The sequence below is a fragment of the Oryzias latipes genome, chromosome 22, assembly GCF_002234675.1.
Source record: "Oryzias latipes chromosome 22, ASM223467v1".
Taxonomy (NCBI): domain Eukaryota; kingdom Metazoa; phylum Chordata; class Actinopteri; order Beloniformes; family Adrianichthyidae; genus Oryzias; species Oryzias latipes.
In genome coordinates, this window is record NC_019880.2 from 24,793,126 (window position 1) to 24,810,554 (window position 17,429).

At 43.8% G+C, this 17,429-nt stretch overlaps 1 protein-coding gene across 1 annotated transcript; it reads right to left on the reverse strand.

The window, feature by feature from the left end:
* Positions 1-3,044: 3,044 nt before the first annotated feature.
* LOC101155247 (coiled-coil domain-containing protein 85C-A) lies at positions 3,045-17,049 on the reverse strand. The gene is made up of 5 exons (XM_023951928.1): positions 15,951-17,049; positions 9,858-9,928; positions 6,210-6,302; positions 5,359-5,457; positions 3,045-4,389 (listed from the first exon to the last, which is right to left on the reverse strand). Exons 1-5 carry the CDS (start codon positions 16,585-16,587, stop codon positions 4,315-4,317), a joined length of 975 nt encoding a protein of 324 aa, XP_023807696.1. The 5' UTR covers positions 16,588-17,049; the 3' UTR covers positions 3,045-4,314.
* Positions 17,050-17,429: the final 380 nt, after the last annotated feature.

Genomic DNA, 17,429 nt, shown 5'->3' on the forward strand with positions numbered 1-17,429 from the left:
TTGTAATTGAGGCCAAACTTTATTAATTTCAATCATGTTTGAAAATCTTTGGTGTTGGACCGGACGGAAAAGGAAAGAGGGGAAGAAGAGAGAGGGACGTTAGAGAGAGGGGGGGTAGGGGGTGATAATAGGAGGGGAAGGGGGATAAGACCATGAAGCAGCATAAAGCAACAAGTTTACTGGTTTTTAATCATTATGGTAAGGTTCAAATGTAGTAAAAAAAAAAAAAAGGGCGGAGCCTGTCCACACACACACTCAAATGTTATCAACACACCTGTTAGTTGCAAAAATGTCCACCTGTCGACATGTACACAAAACAGATAGTGTTCACACGCATACTTATGCCTTAAAACCAACTAGTGTGAAATATTTCAGTCAGTCATTCAGTCATGCAAACTGTTAGTGCAAAGGTGAGCTAACACCAGTGCTCAGGTGAGTGTTTATGTTCTTCTAAAATGGATGGTGGAACGTGAAAAGAAGGAGGGAGAGTGCCCAGCCATCCCCACCCCAAGACCCCCACCGCAGCAGCAGCGGCAGCCGGAATCCCCCCAACGCCACACGGGAACCGGCAGGGAACAACCGCCTACTTTCATTTTCAAAGATCTTAACCCTTTAGCTCAGGGGTCGGGAACCTATGGCTCGCGAGCCATTTATGGCTCTTTTGATGGTCACATGTGGCTCGCAGACAAATCTTTAATTATACTTTTTTTTTCATTAGACCAGTCCTTCTCGGGCGCGATGCGATGCCAGAGGCAGTAGTATCGGGAGAAAAATCAGCGCCAGCATTATCCGTTTACTATTATCTATTATTTCACAGAGTTTGTACCAACTGGAAACCTGTGAATTGCCGTGCCTAAAACTGCGCGCTTTTTCTCTGAGAAAGAGCGCACAGTTGCGGGGACGGGATGTGTGAGGAAGAAAGCAGAGGGTGGGGGTGAGGTGTTGTGGGGACAGGCAGCAGGTGAATCGCGCAGGGATTGTAAAAACGTAAAACCCACTGCCCGTCACTCACTGCAGCGTGTGAGTGTGTGTTTGACTACAGGTCTGCATGTGAGCAGTCTTTGTCACATCTACAGAACATTCAGACCTACGATCACGTTTAAAGTCTCAACGCCTGCATGAAGCAGAAACTCACCACGTATCAACCAGACTAGACCATCAGCAAAACCACCACGAGAAACAAATACTCATCATTTATCAGCAACACTATAACAATGTTATTCAAAAGAATCCACAGACTTATTGTACTTTAAAAATGTTGAAATTAAATCAAATGCACACATTCACGTGTATATTTAGTTTTAAACATATTGTCGCGGACTGAGTTTAACGTAGCTGTTGGGCCGCGTTATAAGTTCTGGAGTTCCTTGAACGCATCAAGCAGAGATCTGATTGGCCCTCAGTTCTGTCGCTCAGCCAGTTGTTAGGTAATCTGGACCAATGGGGTTCAGCTATGGGCCGAATAAGGGAAATGGGAGGGCTGGAGCGGGAGCAGGGGAATATGAAGTTGGGAGAAGCGCTCTCTCGTCTCAGCGGGAGAGATTGAGGAGTTGCTGAATTAATTGTACGGCGTTTGTTGTGGTCTGCAGTAACCAGAATAAAGAACCTTAAAAGAGGTTAAGTCTCCGTGCCTCAGTGTGGGAAAGGGACACTACATAAATGTATGGCTCTTTCGAAATTACATTTAAAAATATGTGGCGTTTATGGCTCTCTCGGCAAAAAAGGTTCCCGACCCCTGCTTTAGTTTTTCCTATGATTCAGGAATGTCGGTGCAGCACTAGATGAAGGGTGTAAGGGTCTGGTGGTAGCCTAGAAAATTCTATATATTTTGTGGTTGCTTTTGGCAGCCATTCCAACCCCTCAACTGACCAAGCTTCTCACCGTGTCCTTGTTCTATCTTAGATGACCCCCCCTTACATTGAGGTGTTCTCCCAACCATGACAAAGGTGGATAAAGGTGGAAAGATTTCATGTAATCCATGGACACCAGTGAAGATCACAAATCATTGAAGAAAAAAGGTTCAGAGCACTGTCTAGTGGGTCTAGATGACCCAACTCCCAACGTTAAAGTGCCTAAGACAGCACAAGGGTTACGGGAGCGCCCAGCCACCCTACAGAGGAAGCTAATTTTAGCCGCTTGTATGCAGGACCTCGTTCTTTCGGTCATGACCCAGAGCTCATGACCATAGGTGAGTATTAGGACGAAGATCGACCGGCAAATTGAGAGCTTTGCTTTTTGGCTCAGCTCTCTCTTCACCACAACGGACCGATACAGCGACCGCATAACTACGGACGCTGCTCCAATCCGCCTCTCAATCTCACGCTCCGGTCTTCCCTCACTCGTGAACAAGACCCCAAGATATTTAAACTCCTCCACCTGGGGCAGTTTTGTAGTTTTTGCTAACAAACTACATCCACTTGCAGACAAATTGGTTCATGAACGTCTTTGTTTTCCTCGTCTGAGCTAAAATCTGGATCAGAACTGTACGGCTGGATAGCTCTGATATTGCTCATCATTTAGCTTGGGTTTGTGAAGGACTGTAAGATAGCGGGAGAGTGAGTAAACAAAGGGATGATTGGAAATGAGCGCAGGTTTATTCCGTGCCAACAGTCCCACACACAACTCAGAGGTGAAATTCTGATGAACTACTGCCACTCTGCAGAAACTATGTCCTAGAAAACAACACACGTTTTTTGATTTTGTCTAAAAACGTCTATACTTATATGGGTTTTCTGTTGATTTTTTATAAAAAATTTGTAGATGTATTAGTTGATCCATTGCATAACTTGGATCAAAGCATTTTTGAAGATTAATTTTCACAATCATAAGAGATGTTTAGAGGGGCAAATATCTCTAATTCAGAAGGGTTTGATTTTCTGTTCTACATTGTCGGGTCATCGGTTTTGTCACCTTTTGGTTGTGGCCTTAGTTTTTTAAAATTATTTTTAAGTTTGTTTATTAAATGGATATGTTTCTGCCATTATGGGCCGTTCACCACCAGTTTCTGACAGGTGAAGCTCATCATCCCACATTCACACAATCACTTAGGTTTGCAAAATAAACTTTAATTCTTGTTGCATCTAAAACTCTCTTACATACTTTACTGCTGCAAAACATCCTGAGCTACGCAAAAACACAATGTTTCTCAGCTGCAATGGTGTTGAGTATACCTCAGTTTATGTGAAAGATTTTTTATAACTCCATAAAACTCAGACACAGATACTAAATATGAAGCAAACATGCAGCAAAAGAGGGCAGTGAGACTCCTGCTGAGGCAGGTGATGCTCATCTGAGAACTTTACTGATGCTCACATGGAGACATCTTTTCTGGGAATTTTACTGTCCGGTAAAATGACCAGAGTTGGGTTGATTATGTTCTCTGATAAAGCACCAGCAGGATGAGCTTAGAAGACTGAGGAACTTCACCAAACCATCACTGAAGAGATGTGCTCAACTGTACCAAGAGAGAACAGGATTCTGTTCTCCAGGTCAGCTGGACTTTGAAAGCGGATCCAGAAACTGTTCGTCTGCTCATCCAGTTATTTTCCTCTAACAACTGATGGAGAACTCAGACTTTGAAACTACGACTGTTTCAAAGTGATCCCAATAGTTCAAGAACTAGATGTCATGTGAGCAGATGCAAATGTCAACAATCCAGTGATCTTCAGAATGGTTGTAATGTCCTGGTACTTGATGGGGTTCTTTTCGCGGTTCTGGGGTTCTCGTTGGTGGTCTGTTGTCGGTGTATGAGGGGTTGTGAATGGGACCCCAGTCTGCTTGAAAGAGACGTTAAAACAGGACAGGAAATGTTTCAGAGCCCGCCCCCTCTGTTGAGAGGTTTCTTCATTTAGACTTAGATGTCTTCCATGGCTCCTCTTTCAACCAACTGTCCTCTTTGTATAGAATATTAAACAGAACTTCCACTGTCCTTTAGGTGGACTGCAGAGCCATGGTGAGGGGGTTCTTTAACTAAAGCACAGGTCAGAGCTCTCCTGACTTGCCCTGCTTCTCTCCTAGTGTTTTGTCGTTGGGGTGGACCAGTTTTTTCTGTGACAGGTGAGCATTTGCTGGACATTTTTGAATCACATGACTTGTCACATATTTGTGCTTCAGCTCAACAGTCTAATAGTCTTACAGAACGTGTACAACCCATCAGAAAAACACCTGAATTAACCAGCAGGCAGAGGTCTGGCTACTCTAAATACCCAGCATGCATGGCAGACTGCACATGGGAGGAGTCAGAGTCAATGTTCATCTAATGGAGTAAAGGTTTTGCTTTGAGGATGGGGACAAACCCCCGTGACATCTCCGTTTCTACTGATGCAGTCCTGTGAACTGGCGGACAGATACCTTTGATCCAGTGGCATCACCCAGCTTTCTCCAAACCACCTGTGAGGAGATATGGCAAAGGACTCACCAAAACCAATATTCAATCCTGCAATTCATCTGATTGAGTACTGGCCTTGTACTAATGCTGCATTCACACCAAATGCAATTCTCATGGTGGGGGTGTGCAGTTTCAAAGCTAAGTTAATGCCAACGTTTGATTTGATGCACTCCAAAAATGTTGACCCAAATTTTCCAGAGTTCAAGAACCAGAATTTTTGGAAATATTTCCACCTATCCATCCATGTTCTTAATCTGCTTTATCCCTTTTGGAGTCACTGTGTTGCCACAGCCTAACCTGACCACTGTAGGGTGAGGGTGGGGTACACCCAGGACAAGTCACCAGCCTGCTGCAGGTCCACACAATCACACACCCATGCATATGTGTACTTAAGGACAACTTTAGAGTAACCAATCAACCTATGAAGCATGTTTTTATGGACTGTGGTGGGAAGTGTGCCTGGGGAAAACCCATGCATGCACGAGGAGACCATGCAAACTCCATAAAATGGTCAATCAGAATTTGAACTTAGGCCTTTGTGCTGTGAGGTGAAGGCTCTTATTTTTACTTTCAGGCACTAATGTGGGACAGCAAGTTATCAAACCTGGCCACAGAGAGACATACCCCCTCCTGCAGTATTGCAGTACCTCCAAAGCCTCCTGCTAGCATTTCTGAAAGAACTTGTGAACCCAGACATCATGACGTGTTTGCCAGTGTCTCAAATTAAATCAAAGCCACTCCTTCAACACCATCCATGTCTGTAGCACTGAACCGTACACGCCTCAAACAAATTTGTCTCCTCTGAATTTGCATCTGATCTATGAAGATGCAAACAGAAACCAATTAAACCAAACATAAATTGCATTCAGTGTGAATACAGCTCAAGAGTTGGCCTTCAAACCCTCTCAAAATGTGGCCAGTCTAGTGAATAAAAGATGGAGAGTTTAAAAGGTAAGACAGCCAATACTTACGTTACACATCTCCCTGACGATGGCCTTCTCCTTCTCACTGAGGTTTTCATCACATTCCATGGAGCCCTGCAAGTCCATCTTCTCCTGAACCTCCAGCACCTACACTTACACAAACACACACACACACACACACACAAAAGTTAGGAGAACCTTATGAGCCCCAGTTTGAAGTTGGTCTGAAGACCAAACAAACTGGATCCCGGTCACTTCAGTGGATAACCATTAGATAACTGGGGTAGATTTTCCGTGAACTGTTCCATTGTTTTGTCTAAGAACCGGATACTTTTATAAAACAGACATGTTTGAGAATGTACACTGAGCAGGGAAATAAGATGGTCTGTGCTTCCCTGTAAGGTTTCCTGCAGTGGTAGAGAGCAGGTTTCTCTCTAAGCAGCCACATTTGGAAGGGAACCTCCATTTGTTTGATGGGCAGCAGTAGACCAGTGGGGATGGCCAAGAAAAGGAGATGCTGGCCCATACCAGCACAGTGTCTCCACCACGAACGTCCAGAAATAATGTTCTTCAGAACGTTGACCCTGTGTTCCGACCTCCTGCTGGCTGACCACTGACTTACGAGGCCCACAGCAAGCCAGAAACTTAGTTCTGTTTCTCATCTGACAAATGCAGAATCAGACTAGTTACAAAAAACTCTGGATTTTGTTTTCAAAGCTGAATGTTTGCCTGTGTCTCTGAGACTGGAAGGCTGTAGGTTCAAATCCAGGGTTGAGTTATACTCACTGCTCCCCATGGAGGGGTCAAAAGCAGGGCACAAAACACGCCCAGGTGTGTGAGAACTATTGGGACTCCAACGCCTCCATAAAGTCTATTCTGGGAGTAGAATGTGAGATCACCTTCATTGCATGAACAACAGCTTCAGGTTTCTGTCCTGGGGGGAGGCAGGTCCCGGTGGGAGACAGTTTTGCACTTTGGATCCGCACAGCTTTCTGGAGGAACAGGGGAGACGTAGGGGTTGGGGGCAGAAAACACAGCAGGAGTCAGCTTGACGACGGAAATCAACCGTCTTCAAGGCTCATACTTTGTCTGGCATGAGCCCCCCATGAGATCCTTAAATACCTACTCTTATTTGGTTCTACAGGAAAATCCTGTTCCCCTCCTTAAGAACTCCTTAAAAAATGTATGGATTTTTTTATTCATTCATCTGCTGCTGTTTTATCCCTTTTGGAGTCTGTGCTCCAACCTGAAACCCTCTAAAATCTCTGGCAAACTGAACTGAAGACAGTGTTCCCTTTCTATGTCACAGTTCATCTTTCCCGGTTTGGCTAGTTGTTTTAAAGCGATTATGCTGCTTTTTTTAAACAGTGCACCCTGTTCTGTGTCCTGATTGGCTGGAGACCTTTTCAATCAATCTCCTCAGTCCGTGCCGTGTCTCCTGTACAGAAACGCGGAGCTCTTCAGATCAGAAATCTTTGTTTTCATTCTAAGATCCTGGACCTATGAAGGTTTGAGAATGTTACCCTTGTGCTATCCTAGACACTTTAACGTTGGGAGTTGGGTCATCTAGACCCACTAGACAGTGCGCTGAACCTTTTTTCTTCAATGATTTGTGATCTTCACTGGTGTCCATGGATTACATGAAATCTTTCCACCTTTATCCACCTTTGTCATGGTAGGGAGAACACGTCAATGTAAGGGTGGGGGGGGTCATCTAAGATAACACAAGGGTTAAACAGGAGAAAAGGGTGAAAATGTTCATGTCTGTCTGAGAAAAGTGTATAAAGAGGGCAGTGAGGAGTTTTACTGCCATAAACATCCGTAATCAGACTGGATTTTGAATTTAGTTTTTAAATCCCACTCTGATCATCTTTTCATTTTATTGTAAAAGCATTCCCCGTGGTCTCTTAATTATGTTTACGGTGGTTTTAGCTAAATTTTAGCCAAAATCTAAAAACTTCTGTTGTTTTCTAGGACATAGTTTCTGTAGAGCGGCAAGAGTTCATCAGAAATTCAGACGGTTGGAGCAGAGCAACCTCGCCCCCGCCTACTCCTACTCGTAGTTAAAAACTCTCTGTTTACACTCTAGTTTACAGCCCCTCACACCTCCAACCAAACATTAGCGGTGAAACAAAGATATGATTAATATCAGAGCCATCCAGCTGTACAGTTTTGATCCAGCTCAGACGAGGGAAACAAAGACGTTCGTGGATCTATTTGTCTGACAGTGGATTCATCCAAATGGAGCTTGTGGCCCGCCCAGCGTATTTTCTGTGTAACAAATAAGATCTTTTTCAAACAGCATATTTTAATGTGCTCCTAATTTGTCCTCAATCCTGAGAAAAATGCTACAAGAATATGTTTAAAACACCCAAAACACAATTTTCATCGGATTGGGTGTTTTCCACCTTTCAGAGGCCAGTTTAGTCACAGAACTCATTTAAAATACTAATATTTGTATTCACTGTAATTGTATAGACCCTGATTTTGGAGCATTAGTTTATGCAGTGTTAGAATAAAGGCAAAAGGAAGAGGGTGAGAACAGCAGACCTGCTGAGTCAGCAGCAGCAGATCAATAAGATGGTCAGATTTCTTCTTCATCAGACCCCCCACCCAAAAAATGTGTAGGAGTTTAATGATTGCAGAAAAAAAAAACTTCTGTCAGAAAACCAGTAACATAATGTTTCCTCAGGGAGGAGGCGAATTCTGGACTGGACTGGGGTCAATACCTTTAGTGTAACTGCGTGATAGTAGAAGTGGGCGGGGCCAGCTGCCAGTTGCCACATCAACAAAAGCTGACTGAACTGCAGTTTTCATTTACCCAGGCTCAGCTCTAATTTCCTGAAGGTTACTCAGATGAGTCTTGAACCCCCCCCCCCAATAAAGATTCATCTTGTTTCAACTTGTTTGCTCAGGGAACAGAAGGAGCTGGTCAAAACTATATGTTGTTCTTTATTAAACTAAGAACGAACGACCCTGACATTAAAAAAGTTAAAGTCCCCTGCGGGTGTTTCTCTGCTTGGGGCATAATAGAGCATAGAGATTTAGTGGATGAAGAGCTCAGATAATACTTTTTTCACCATGAGAGAGGGATAAGACCACTTATGGATGTTGGACAGATAAACCTTTATTACTTTGATCTAACTTAATTATTTGCTTCAGTTAAGATAAATCAAATCTTTTTAGTTAAGTCAGCTTAAAAATAACAAGTAGTTATCAGACATTTATTTTACTTTCATTTAAATGAATTCAATTAGGTAGGTGTAATTTTGGTGTTGCTGTTAGAGCAGCACCGCAGGGGATTGTGGGATACCATTCCCTTTGCCTGTCTGGACGGATTTGAGTTTAAGTGTGGCTTTTTGACCAAATGTGTTTAGTTGTTAAGCTGTTTTACTGTGTTTTGCCGAGTTATTTGTCCAGTTATGTTTAATTCTTTCTGCACCATGAGTGAGAGGGAGGGAGAGGATGATGAGTTTATATACCACCCCTACTGTATACTGTTGTAATGATAAATTCAGAGATATGGTATATGGTTACATGCTGCAAATCCACTTTGTTTCATACACCTTAATGTTATAATAATGAGAAAATCTGCAGGCTCAAATTTTCACATATGAGAGTTCAAGAATTACAATAAATTAAGATGGAAAAACTTTAATTGAATTGGAGTAATATGACATTTAGTTAGTTAAATATGTAAATTTGAGTTCTAAAAATATTTTTTAAGTTGGATAGACTTAAGAAAATAGGTTGGAAAGATTTAACTCGATTACTTGTTACCAATTTAATTCATTTATTTAAGTTTTATAAGTTGTATATATATCCATCACAATGTAATTGGAAATAAGATCAGAAATTCCTGCGTTTACTTTGTCCGTTCTTTTTCTCCAAGCAGAAACTCTTTTGCTGATGCCGCTGTGTTACTTTTTGATGGACGCATAATCTTCATACGCCGTCATTAATCTCAGACTCCGTCTCACTGGAGCATAGCGCTTTCTTTCTTTTTTTCACCACGCGTTTCCATGGGGACTCCGGTAATTGGCGATCCATTGAGAATGTCTTTATGTACCTGCTGTGCACGTGCATTAACCCAGGGTTACCAAGTCGAGCGTAATTACACCAACTCATATCCGGTCTGGGTATGTTGGAACCAACATACCCAGAGTAAAGCAAGTTCAGGTGGATTTCAGCCAGAGTTCAGGGTTAAAGTCAGGCTAGTTTAAACATGCTTCCTGGAATACCTCCTAGGACTGGCACATGACAGCGTTGGATTGCACTCCCTTGTGGTTGGATCATTACAAATATCCATCCATCCATCTTGTTAACTTGTTGAGTTCCTTTTGGCTACTGTTGGGCAAAGGTGAGGTACACTTTGAACAGGCTAACAGTCTGTTGCAAGACCACACATACACACCTAAGGACAATTTGTTGATGGAAAAGAGCTGAACTTTATAGAGGAGACTCTTCTTTTCTGACAGGCACACACCTGCAGCAGATGTGCAGACTGTGAAACATGCCAATTAAGAGTGATGAAGAGCGGTGCTCACCTGTGACAGCAGCTGCTGGTTTTCCTCCTCCAGCAGCCTCACCCTGTCCTGCAGCTCCCTGATGTACACCTCTGCATACAAAAAGAAACAGTTTTTTACCTATAGAGGAAACACTGCACTGCAGTTCAAAGTACCATGTTATGGTTAGGGGATCAAAAGTAGTACCCTTGAAATGTATTTTATTAAATATGATTGAGTATAAATAGAAATATAGCAAGTACACTATACACCTGTGTTGTAAGGAGTATACTAGCTGAATACTTCCTCAGACAATATTGGAACATTTAAATCTACAATACATGGATAGTAGACCCTTTCCAGTATACGGTCTCACTTTTAGACTATTTTTTCTATGGGATCTGATAAAAAAAAACTTTCTTTAATATAGAAAACTCAACTGACCCAGAGAGCTAGAAATCCTGTCTTCTTTTAAACACTAAAATAGTTGGTTCGTGACTTCAGATGAGACCCTCCACCAAACATGCCGGTGAGTTCAGTCATTGAGAATTATAAATACCTAAAAACCAGAATAACAAATGGACTGGACTGAGAATAAAGAAGCCCTGAGCAGAAAGGGCCATGGTCACCTGCTGGCACAGCTAGAACGTGAAACATCCTCACAGGAAGGTCCTAGCTAGGATCTGAACCAGTATTCCTACTGTCTGCTCTGCCACACCAGCCTTTAGTTCTAATCCTCAAAGCTGTTTTTTGATTTGATCATCCTTTTGTTTTCTTCATTTTCTGGTTCAGTCTGGTTTTATCCCGTTTGAGTTCTTTTCTTGAGATCTTTGGAAGTCTATCACACAGCTAGCTCCAGGACTTCTAACAGAAGTAAAAATGAAAGTCTGGATCCTTCAGAGAGAACCACATATTTGCACGTTTTCCCAAACAGTAACATCAGGAGATCTAAAGTCCTTACTGCAGCCTCTGCTGACCTTACATGTACACACACGTGCACACACAGAGTGGGTCAATGCTGACAGAAGGAAAGCAGAGAACCTCCTTAAATTACAAGCGCTCAGTCCAGATCCACATCTGCTTCCCGCCTGTCTGTCTGGTCTCCTCGTCTCCTGAAAGAAAATCATGTGAGTCCCTTTTGTTAGCTTCAGCTCTGTGGAGACTAGTGGGTCAGATGAGACCCGCGGACCTTCCTCACACTTTCTGATTGCCTTCCTAATGGTGCAGTTCTCTTGTGCTTTCTTGGAAATTAGACTTTTTGGCTAAACTAAACTCGCTTTTTTTCTCTGGTGTCCTCCTACATTCTCTCTTATGGGATCAAACATCCATCAAACATCAGGAACTTGGAGAAGAACTAGAGGAAGCGCAAAACTGTTCCAAGCTGCTGGTAGGGGACCCAAACTTTACCTTAGTAACTGGTCTGTAAAGGGAGTGGGCCAAATGTCCACAATATTTTAATCTACAGCAAAACTTTTTGTAATCAACCATGAGTGGCCTCTGAATTTACTTGTTCCAGATGACACATCATCTAAAAAGATCTTTTCCTCTCAGTTTGTCACAAGGGATAACACTCTCCACGAAGCATCTGATCATTGTTTCTACGTGGCCACCCAAAGGCACCTTGTAAAGATTTCTCTGAACGCAGTCACAAAGATGTTAAATGAGCTGAAATGTCAGAGATGGATTTGAGCTCAGGCCAGGTTTATCAGACTGTCTGGTCATACTAAAGGAAAGAACTCTTCTTCATCTGTCCCTGCTATGACGAAATTAAGAGGAAAAATTGCAGAGCAAAACCAAACTCTGACTTTGACCTTTAGACGGTATTTATTGCAAATGTTTTACATTATAATATAAAAGATTTAACTTGAATAGATATGTCCATACTCTTTAAATATTTTGGCCACAAACTGAAGCAACTGAAGTGGAAATGAGAGATGACAATTAAAAAGAACAGAAGTTAGGGTTGCACATTCTGAGCCACTAAAATGCAAACGAATCGGTACAAAATCACACACTGTCCTGCTGAACAGTCAGCTCTGATGCCAACTCCCCTTCCCAGATACCCAGTTTAGGTTGCCTTTCCCTGTGTGTGTGTGTGTGTGGGGGGGGGGGGGGGGTTCACAGCTTCTGTTTGCTAGAACACTCATGAAGCCTCAAACCTAGACTTCAGCTGGGATGGTTCCTGAAGAGCACCAACCCCGCCGAGTCCCACAGAAAATGAGACAAAGAAGGTTGTGGGGGATGATGGGAAGCTCTGCACAGCCGCTTTTTGAAGGCCGGCCCCCCATTGTCAGCCACACAATGCTGTCGGACAGATGGTTGGGGTGCAGAGAGCACACACATTCGCACACCCCATCTAGAATGGTGTCAGCCATGGGAGAGCCCTGCCCCCTTTAGAACAAGAGCAGTGGTTTTCCTGGAAGTGGACCACATTTGAGATTTGAGGAGCATGAAAAATGAAACAGCAAGCATGTCTGGTAGAAGGTCAGTCCTGAGTGAACCCTTCACCTGGCGTTCCAAACAGGAAGTACCCACTGGTGCCAAGAAGCCAAAAATTCCATAGACCTCTATAAAGAAATAAACAGCTGTTACTCAGTCATTCTATTAGTCCGAATAAACTAACATGGCGGTTTAATGAAAGAATGGCGACTGAATTGACTTAATTTGGTAGAAGCTGAAAGTAAACTATTGTCTATGGGTGACATCACACTCACTCAGTCCAGTTCTCCTATACAGTCAGTGCGCCTAACCTGTGGATTCGCCAAACCCCTACCTTCCAGTACAGTATGGATGGATTGTGTGCAGTTTTGCATCAAATTAAATATAGATTATGAGAATTCTTCTATTTGATTTAACTGGTGTTGTTTTGAGTTTTACTTTCTGATCACGAGAAACACAAGAGTTTAAATAAAGAAATTCAGAATTCTCCCAGCTGCCTTCATGGAGATTAAACTTTACTTTCTATTCTCAAGAGCATCACATCAGTGCCAGACATTTACACGTGTAACATGACACAGTATCACACTTTAAGTATTTCATTTGACCCGTTTGTCTCACTGGAGCTGTGAGAAGGTCAGACAGGAAGCCAGCAGGCAGACAAAACGACTGTGGGTCTCACACAGAATGCTGAGCATGCAAACCCGGACCCAAAACGCCAACCTTTTTTTCTGCTAAAAAGGTCTTCATTACCCACTTGGCCTAATTATTTAGACTCATCTCAGCATGTTCGTTGGTTTCCAGTGATGCTGTTCCAGACAAAGCCTCGTAAATTATTCCCCATCAGGTCATGTTTTTTCCCAAAGGGCCTTTAAGTGCGCTGGAATGTGGGAAATCCCGAGCAGGCAGCTTTTCAGCACAGCTGATGTCCCTGTGGTTCTCCCCAGGGACATGTGACGGGAAGGTAAACGGGTGCAGGGACGCTTTCAGAGGAATGCTGGGAGTCCAACAATTTGGCTTTTCCACAAAATAATTTTCTGACTTATCACAAGCCCCTTAAACCCTGCAGCTTTGTCAGAAACAGCAAAGGTCTATGTCCCAGGCTGACAATTTCTGTGTAAAGCTCACACTTCCACCCCTCTCTGCGCCCCCCCCAAACTCAGATCTGACTGTCAGCTGCAGGGAAGGGGGCTTTCAGCTAGGAAGAGAATTCACAATGAATACATCAGAATCACAATCATTCTTCTTTTCTAACTCTGAACATTTACCAAAGATAAAACATTAACCTTAGATTATTCATTGATATTACATCAGATCAGTGTTTTGATGCTCCGCCACTTACTGGGGGTGTGCCACAAGGGTCTATTCCAGGCCCACTCCTGTTTGCAATTTATACAAATGATGTGGGGGGGGGGGGGGATTACCCGTGAAACTTGTCATTTTTATACTGATGACGTTATTGTGTTTTATTTTGCAACTGAAATCATTGACGCCACCAACAAATTACGAAATGAATTTTATGGCTGTTTGTCAGTTTTTTTTCTGACAGATGCAAAGCTAAACTAAAGCAATGTTATTATCTAACAGTATAGACAAGCAGAAGAACATCAACCCCATTGATGCTCCTGATGGCTCCATTAAGGACGGTGTTAATGCTTTCAAACATTTGCTCTTTAAGCCTCATGGAGATTATTTTGTCAAAAAATACTGCAACTAAAGTTGCAGTATTTATTTCAGAAACAGGTTACGTTTTTCTTTCCAAGGAAGAGACTTGATGCTTTAACATTTCCTTCTGAGCTGGATAATAGGGATGTTCTATAATCACATGCCCCGTCCAGGCTCTGTGCATGTTGGATTCAGTTTTTCTTAACATTGTGTCTTTGTTTCATAACAAACTGTGGTTTACACACTCATCATGGTGAAGCTGCTTTTGACCCATCAGGTCACACACGTGGTGCAGATTTATATATAAAGGACTCATTGAGCTGCTCCCTTCATACTAGAGTGTGAGTAGACCTCTGGTAGACCTTACAGTCCTGTTCCTAGAGTTGTAAGGACAAAGAATGGAAGGACAGCTCTTCAGTATCAGATACGTATGGACTGGAATTCTCCGCAAAGTGCAATTCAACTACCACATCTCCTTATTTATTTAATGGTTAAATAAATAAATAACATGTGTTTGGGCTCAAAACTTGGGTCTGATTATCTTGGGAAAATGGTATATAGAATACACTTATATAACGCTTCACTCTAACAGTTCCATTGACACACAGCCACACACTAATGGCGGTCACTACCAAACACTGGTGCCAACCTATAACCACCAGGAGCAATGTGGGTTCAGTGTCTTGCCCAAGGACACATCAACACATGGGTGAGCAAGGCGGGAACCAAACCCTTCCGATCAGGGGTAGACCACTCTACTTCTGTACCATGGCTCTGTTGCTGTTGTGTTGCACAAAGTTTGATGGCTCAAACATTTATAGAAATTTGTGTTTCATACGTGGTACTTTCATCTACGATCACATTTCAATCTCTTAATCTGCATCTGGGCGTTTCCATGGAAACCGCTGCTGCAGATGCAGCGTTTCACACTAATGGCCATTCCACTAACAAACACAAACTGACTGTTACTATCATGCTTCACACCAACACCCCCACCCCCCACAGCCCCACTGACTCCTATGAACCTTCCTTAAGGCAAGACTTTCCCATGATGCCTCGTCATCATAGCAATACAACGCTTGTGTTTCCATGCTGTTGGCTGTATAAGTGGCTGGACGGTGTGCAGTGATTTTTGTGGTTACGGGCAGCCGTGGTGAAGTGGAAGGGCGGTCGACCTCTGTTCAGAATATTGCACGTTTGATTCCCGCCTTGACCACCCATGTGTCGAAGTGTCCTTGGTCAGAACTCTGAACCCCAACTTGCCTCTGGTGGAAGGTTGGCGCCAGTGTTCCGCAGCGGAGTGTGTGAATGTGTGTGTGCATGGGTGAATGGGACTATGACTGTAAAGCGCTTTGGGCCTTCGAGGGAAGTAGAAAAGTGCTATATAAGTATACAGTATATTACCGAGCTGCTGCATAAATGTATGACAGCAAGGTTTGTTTACTGTGGGACTCATTTCCTTTTCCGGTATTTTCAACACTACTGCACATGCCCAAATGATTTTTTACGACCGAAGGTGAGACCCATGTGAACGTCTGTTCTAAACGGGAAAAAGGTTTTCTGATCCCATGTGCACGGTTGAATTTTAATACGACCATTGATCCGATCAAGATATTTTTTTTTACATGTAACCTCGGCTATTGTCCCTGGGTGAGTGTGTCTTTGGTCGTCTGTTTGGTCTGGCAACCAGGCCAGGGTGTACCCCACTTTCACCCAACAGTAGCCGGGACAGGCTCAGGTGACCCTGAAAGGGACACAGTGGGTTAAGAAAATGGATGGCTGGCTGCACAATCAATGTTTCAAGGTGGGCTTTTGGAGAACGGGGGGGGGTATTTTCCAGTAAACCTGTTCATCAAAGATCAGACATGATCCAATAATGACAGCCTTCCTAAAGGTGTGTTTGCAGAGGTTCAGACTTCCCTTCTCCCCTGCTCTAACATGCCCCTTGCTGGCTGGGGGGTGGGGGTGGGGGTGACCTCATTACTGCCCCCTCGGGTGATTTTGTTGTAACTTGGTGATCTGCATCAGACTCACCTCCCACAGAAAGGTCATCCGTGGACCACCTCAGAGGAGCGCTGCCCCCCTCGCATGGCTTCAGCAGGCTGGGGTGGTGGTCGGGACTCCCCCCGCTCCCGGTGCTGGACGCGCTGCTGCCGTCCCCGCCGTCCCGCGGGGGCACCGGGCCGCTCAGGCTGGACTGGCTGTCGATGGAGCTCCGGGATCCGGCTCCGCCGCGCTCCTCGTCCAGCATGAGGACGATCTCCTTCAGCTCCGCGTTCTCCGCCCTCAGCGCCTCCTGGCCGGCCTCCAGCTCCGTCAGCTTCTGCTGGTACAGCCCCACGTCCCTCCACAGGACGCCGGCCGTGTAGCGGCCGAAGCGCTGCCACTCCCGGCACATCTTCCGCCCCTTCTGCCGGTCGTCGTCCAGGAAGCAGCAGAGCTCCCGCAGCTCCTGGTTGTCCTCCTGCAGCCTCTGGTTGACCTCCTTGAGGCTCCGGATCTCGTGGAGGTGGACCTGCAGGCTCCGGTTCACGTCTTTCATCAGCTGTCCGTGCTCCAGCATCAGGTCCACGTTGCGGTTCTCCAGACTCTTCAGCATCTGGATCAGGTCTTCCTTCCCCCGCAGCAGCAGATCCTCGTCCGACAGCCGGCTCGCGCCCGCCGCCTCCATGTCCGCCTCCGACCGGGAAAAGTTCAGGAGAAACTCAGCAGCATTCCTGCAGATCCATCACCAGCGCCGCGCGTGCACGAGCAGCTGCAGCGCCCGTGGATTATGAACGCGCGCGCACACGCACGGCTGTGATGGAGGAGCGAAGAGGAAAACAGAGTCCTCTGCAGGCGGAAACCGGAGGAGAGAAGAATGAAAACACAGCAACAATGTTAAGCATTAAGATGAACAATAAAAAGAAATGAATAAAATTAAAAAAAAAACAAAATCAAATACCAGGGATTCTGATATAACTAGACTAAATGCCAGCAACACATTTTTGTTTTTCATAAATTTAAGTGAAGTAAAATGTAAGCAGATCTTCTTATGAAATGTATTGCAAAGTAGTTTTATAAAGTAAAAATAAAAAACATCTTGTGAAAATAAATGTACCAAGTATGAACAAATCATTAAAAACTATACAAATGTATGTCTTGAGAGTACACCAAACGTTTTTTGTGTTTTGTGCAACACCAACAGTAAAAATCCTCCCCAGAACGACTGTCATATTTGCATTTAGAAAACAGTTGATCGATTGTTTTTATATCAAATGAGCAGATAATTAATTAAGAAAAACACATAATAATAAAAAAATCATTCAGCCTCGAACACCTCTCAGCGGTTACAAGGTGAGGGTATTACAGAAATCTGACGTGTTAACACATAAAAATCCAGAACAGAATTAATAGAAAACAGAAAAATACTCAAAACAAACATTTCAAAATGTTCAACACAGACAGTGGAAAAAGCAGCAACACTATTGTTGTTGTGGAGGGCATTCCTTAGGTCTCCATGAAAACCTTCCA

Bases quoted from the DNA above. Each gene is read 5' to 3' on its own strand.
- LOC101155247 (XM_023951928.1), bottom strand. From the start codon at position 16,587: ATGGAGGCGGCGGGCGCGAGCCGGCTGTCGGACGAGGATCTGCTGCTG. The intron at 9,929-15,950 runs GTGAGTCTGATG...TTTTGTATGCAG, and splicing joins GGATGACCTTTCTGTGGGAG to AGGTGTACATCAGGGAGCTG. The intron at 6,303-9,857 runs GTGAGCACCGCT...CTGTTCCTCCAG, and splicing joins ACCAGCAGCTGCTGTCACAG to AAAGCTGTGCGGATCCAAAG.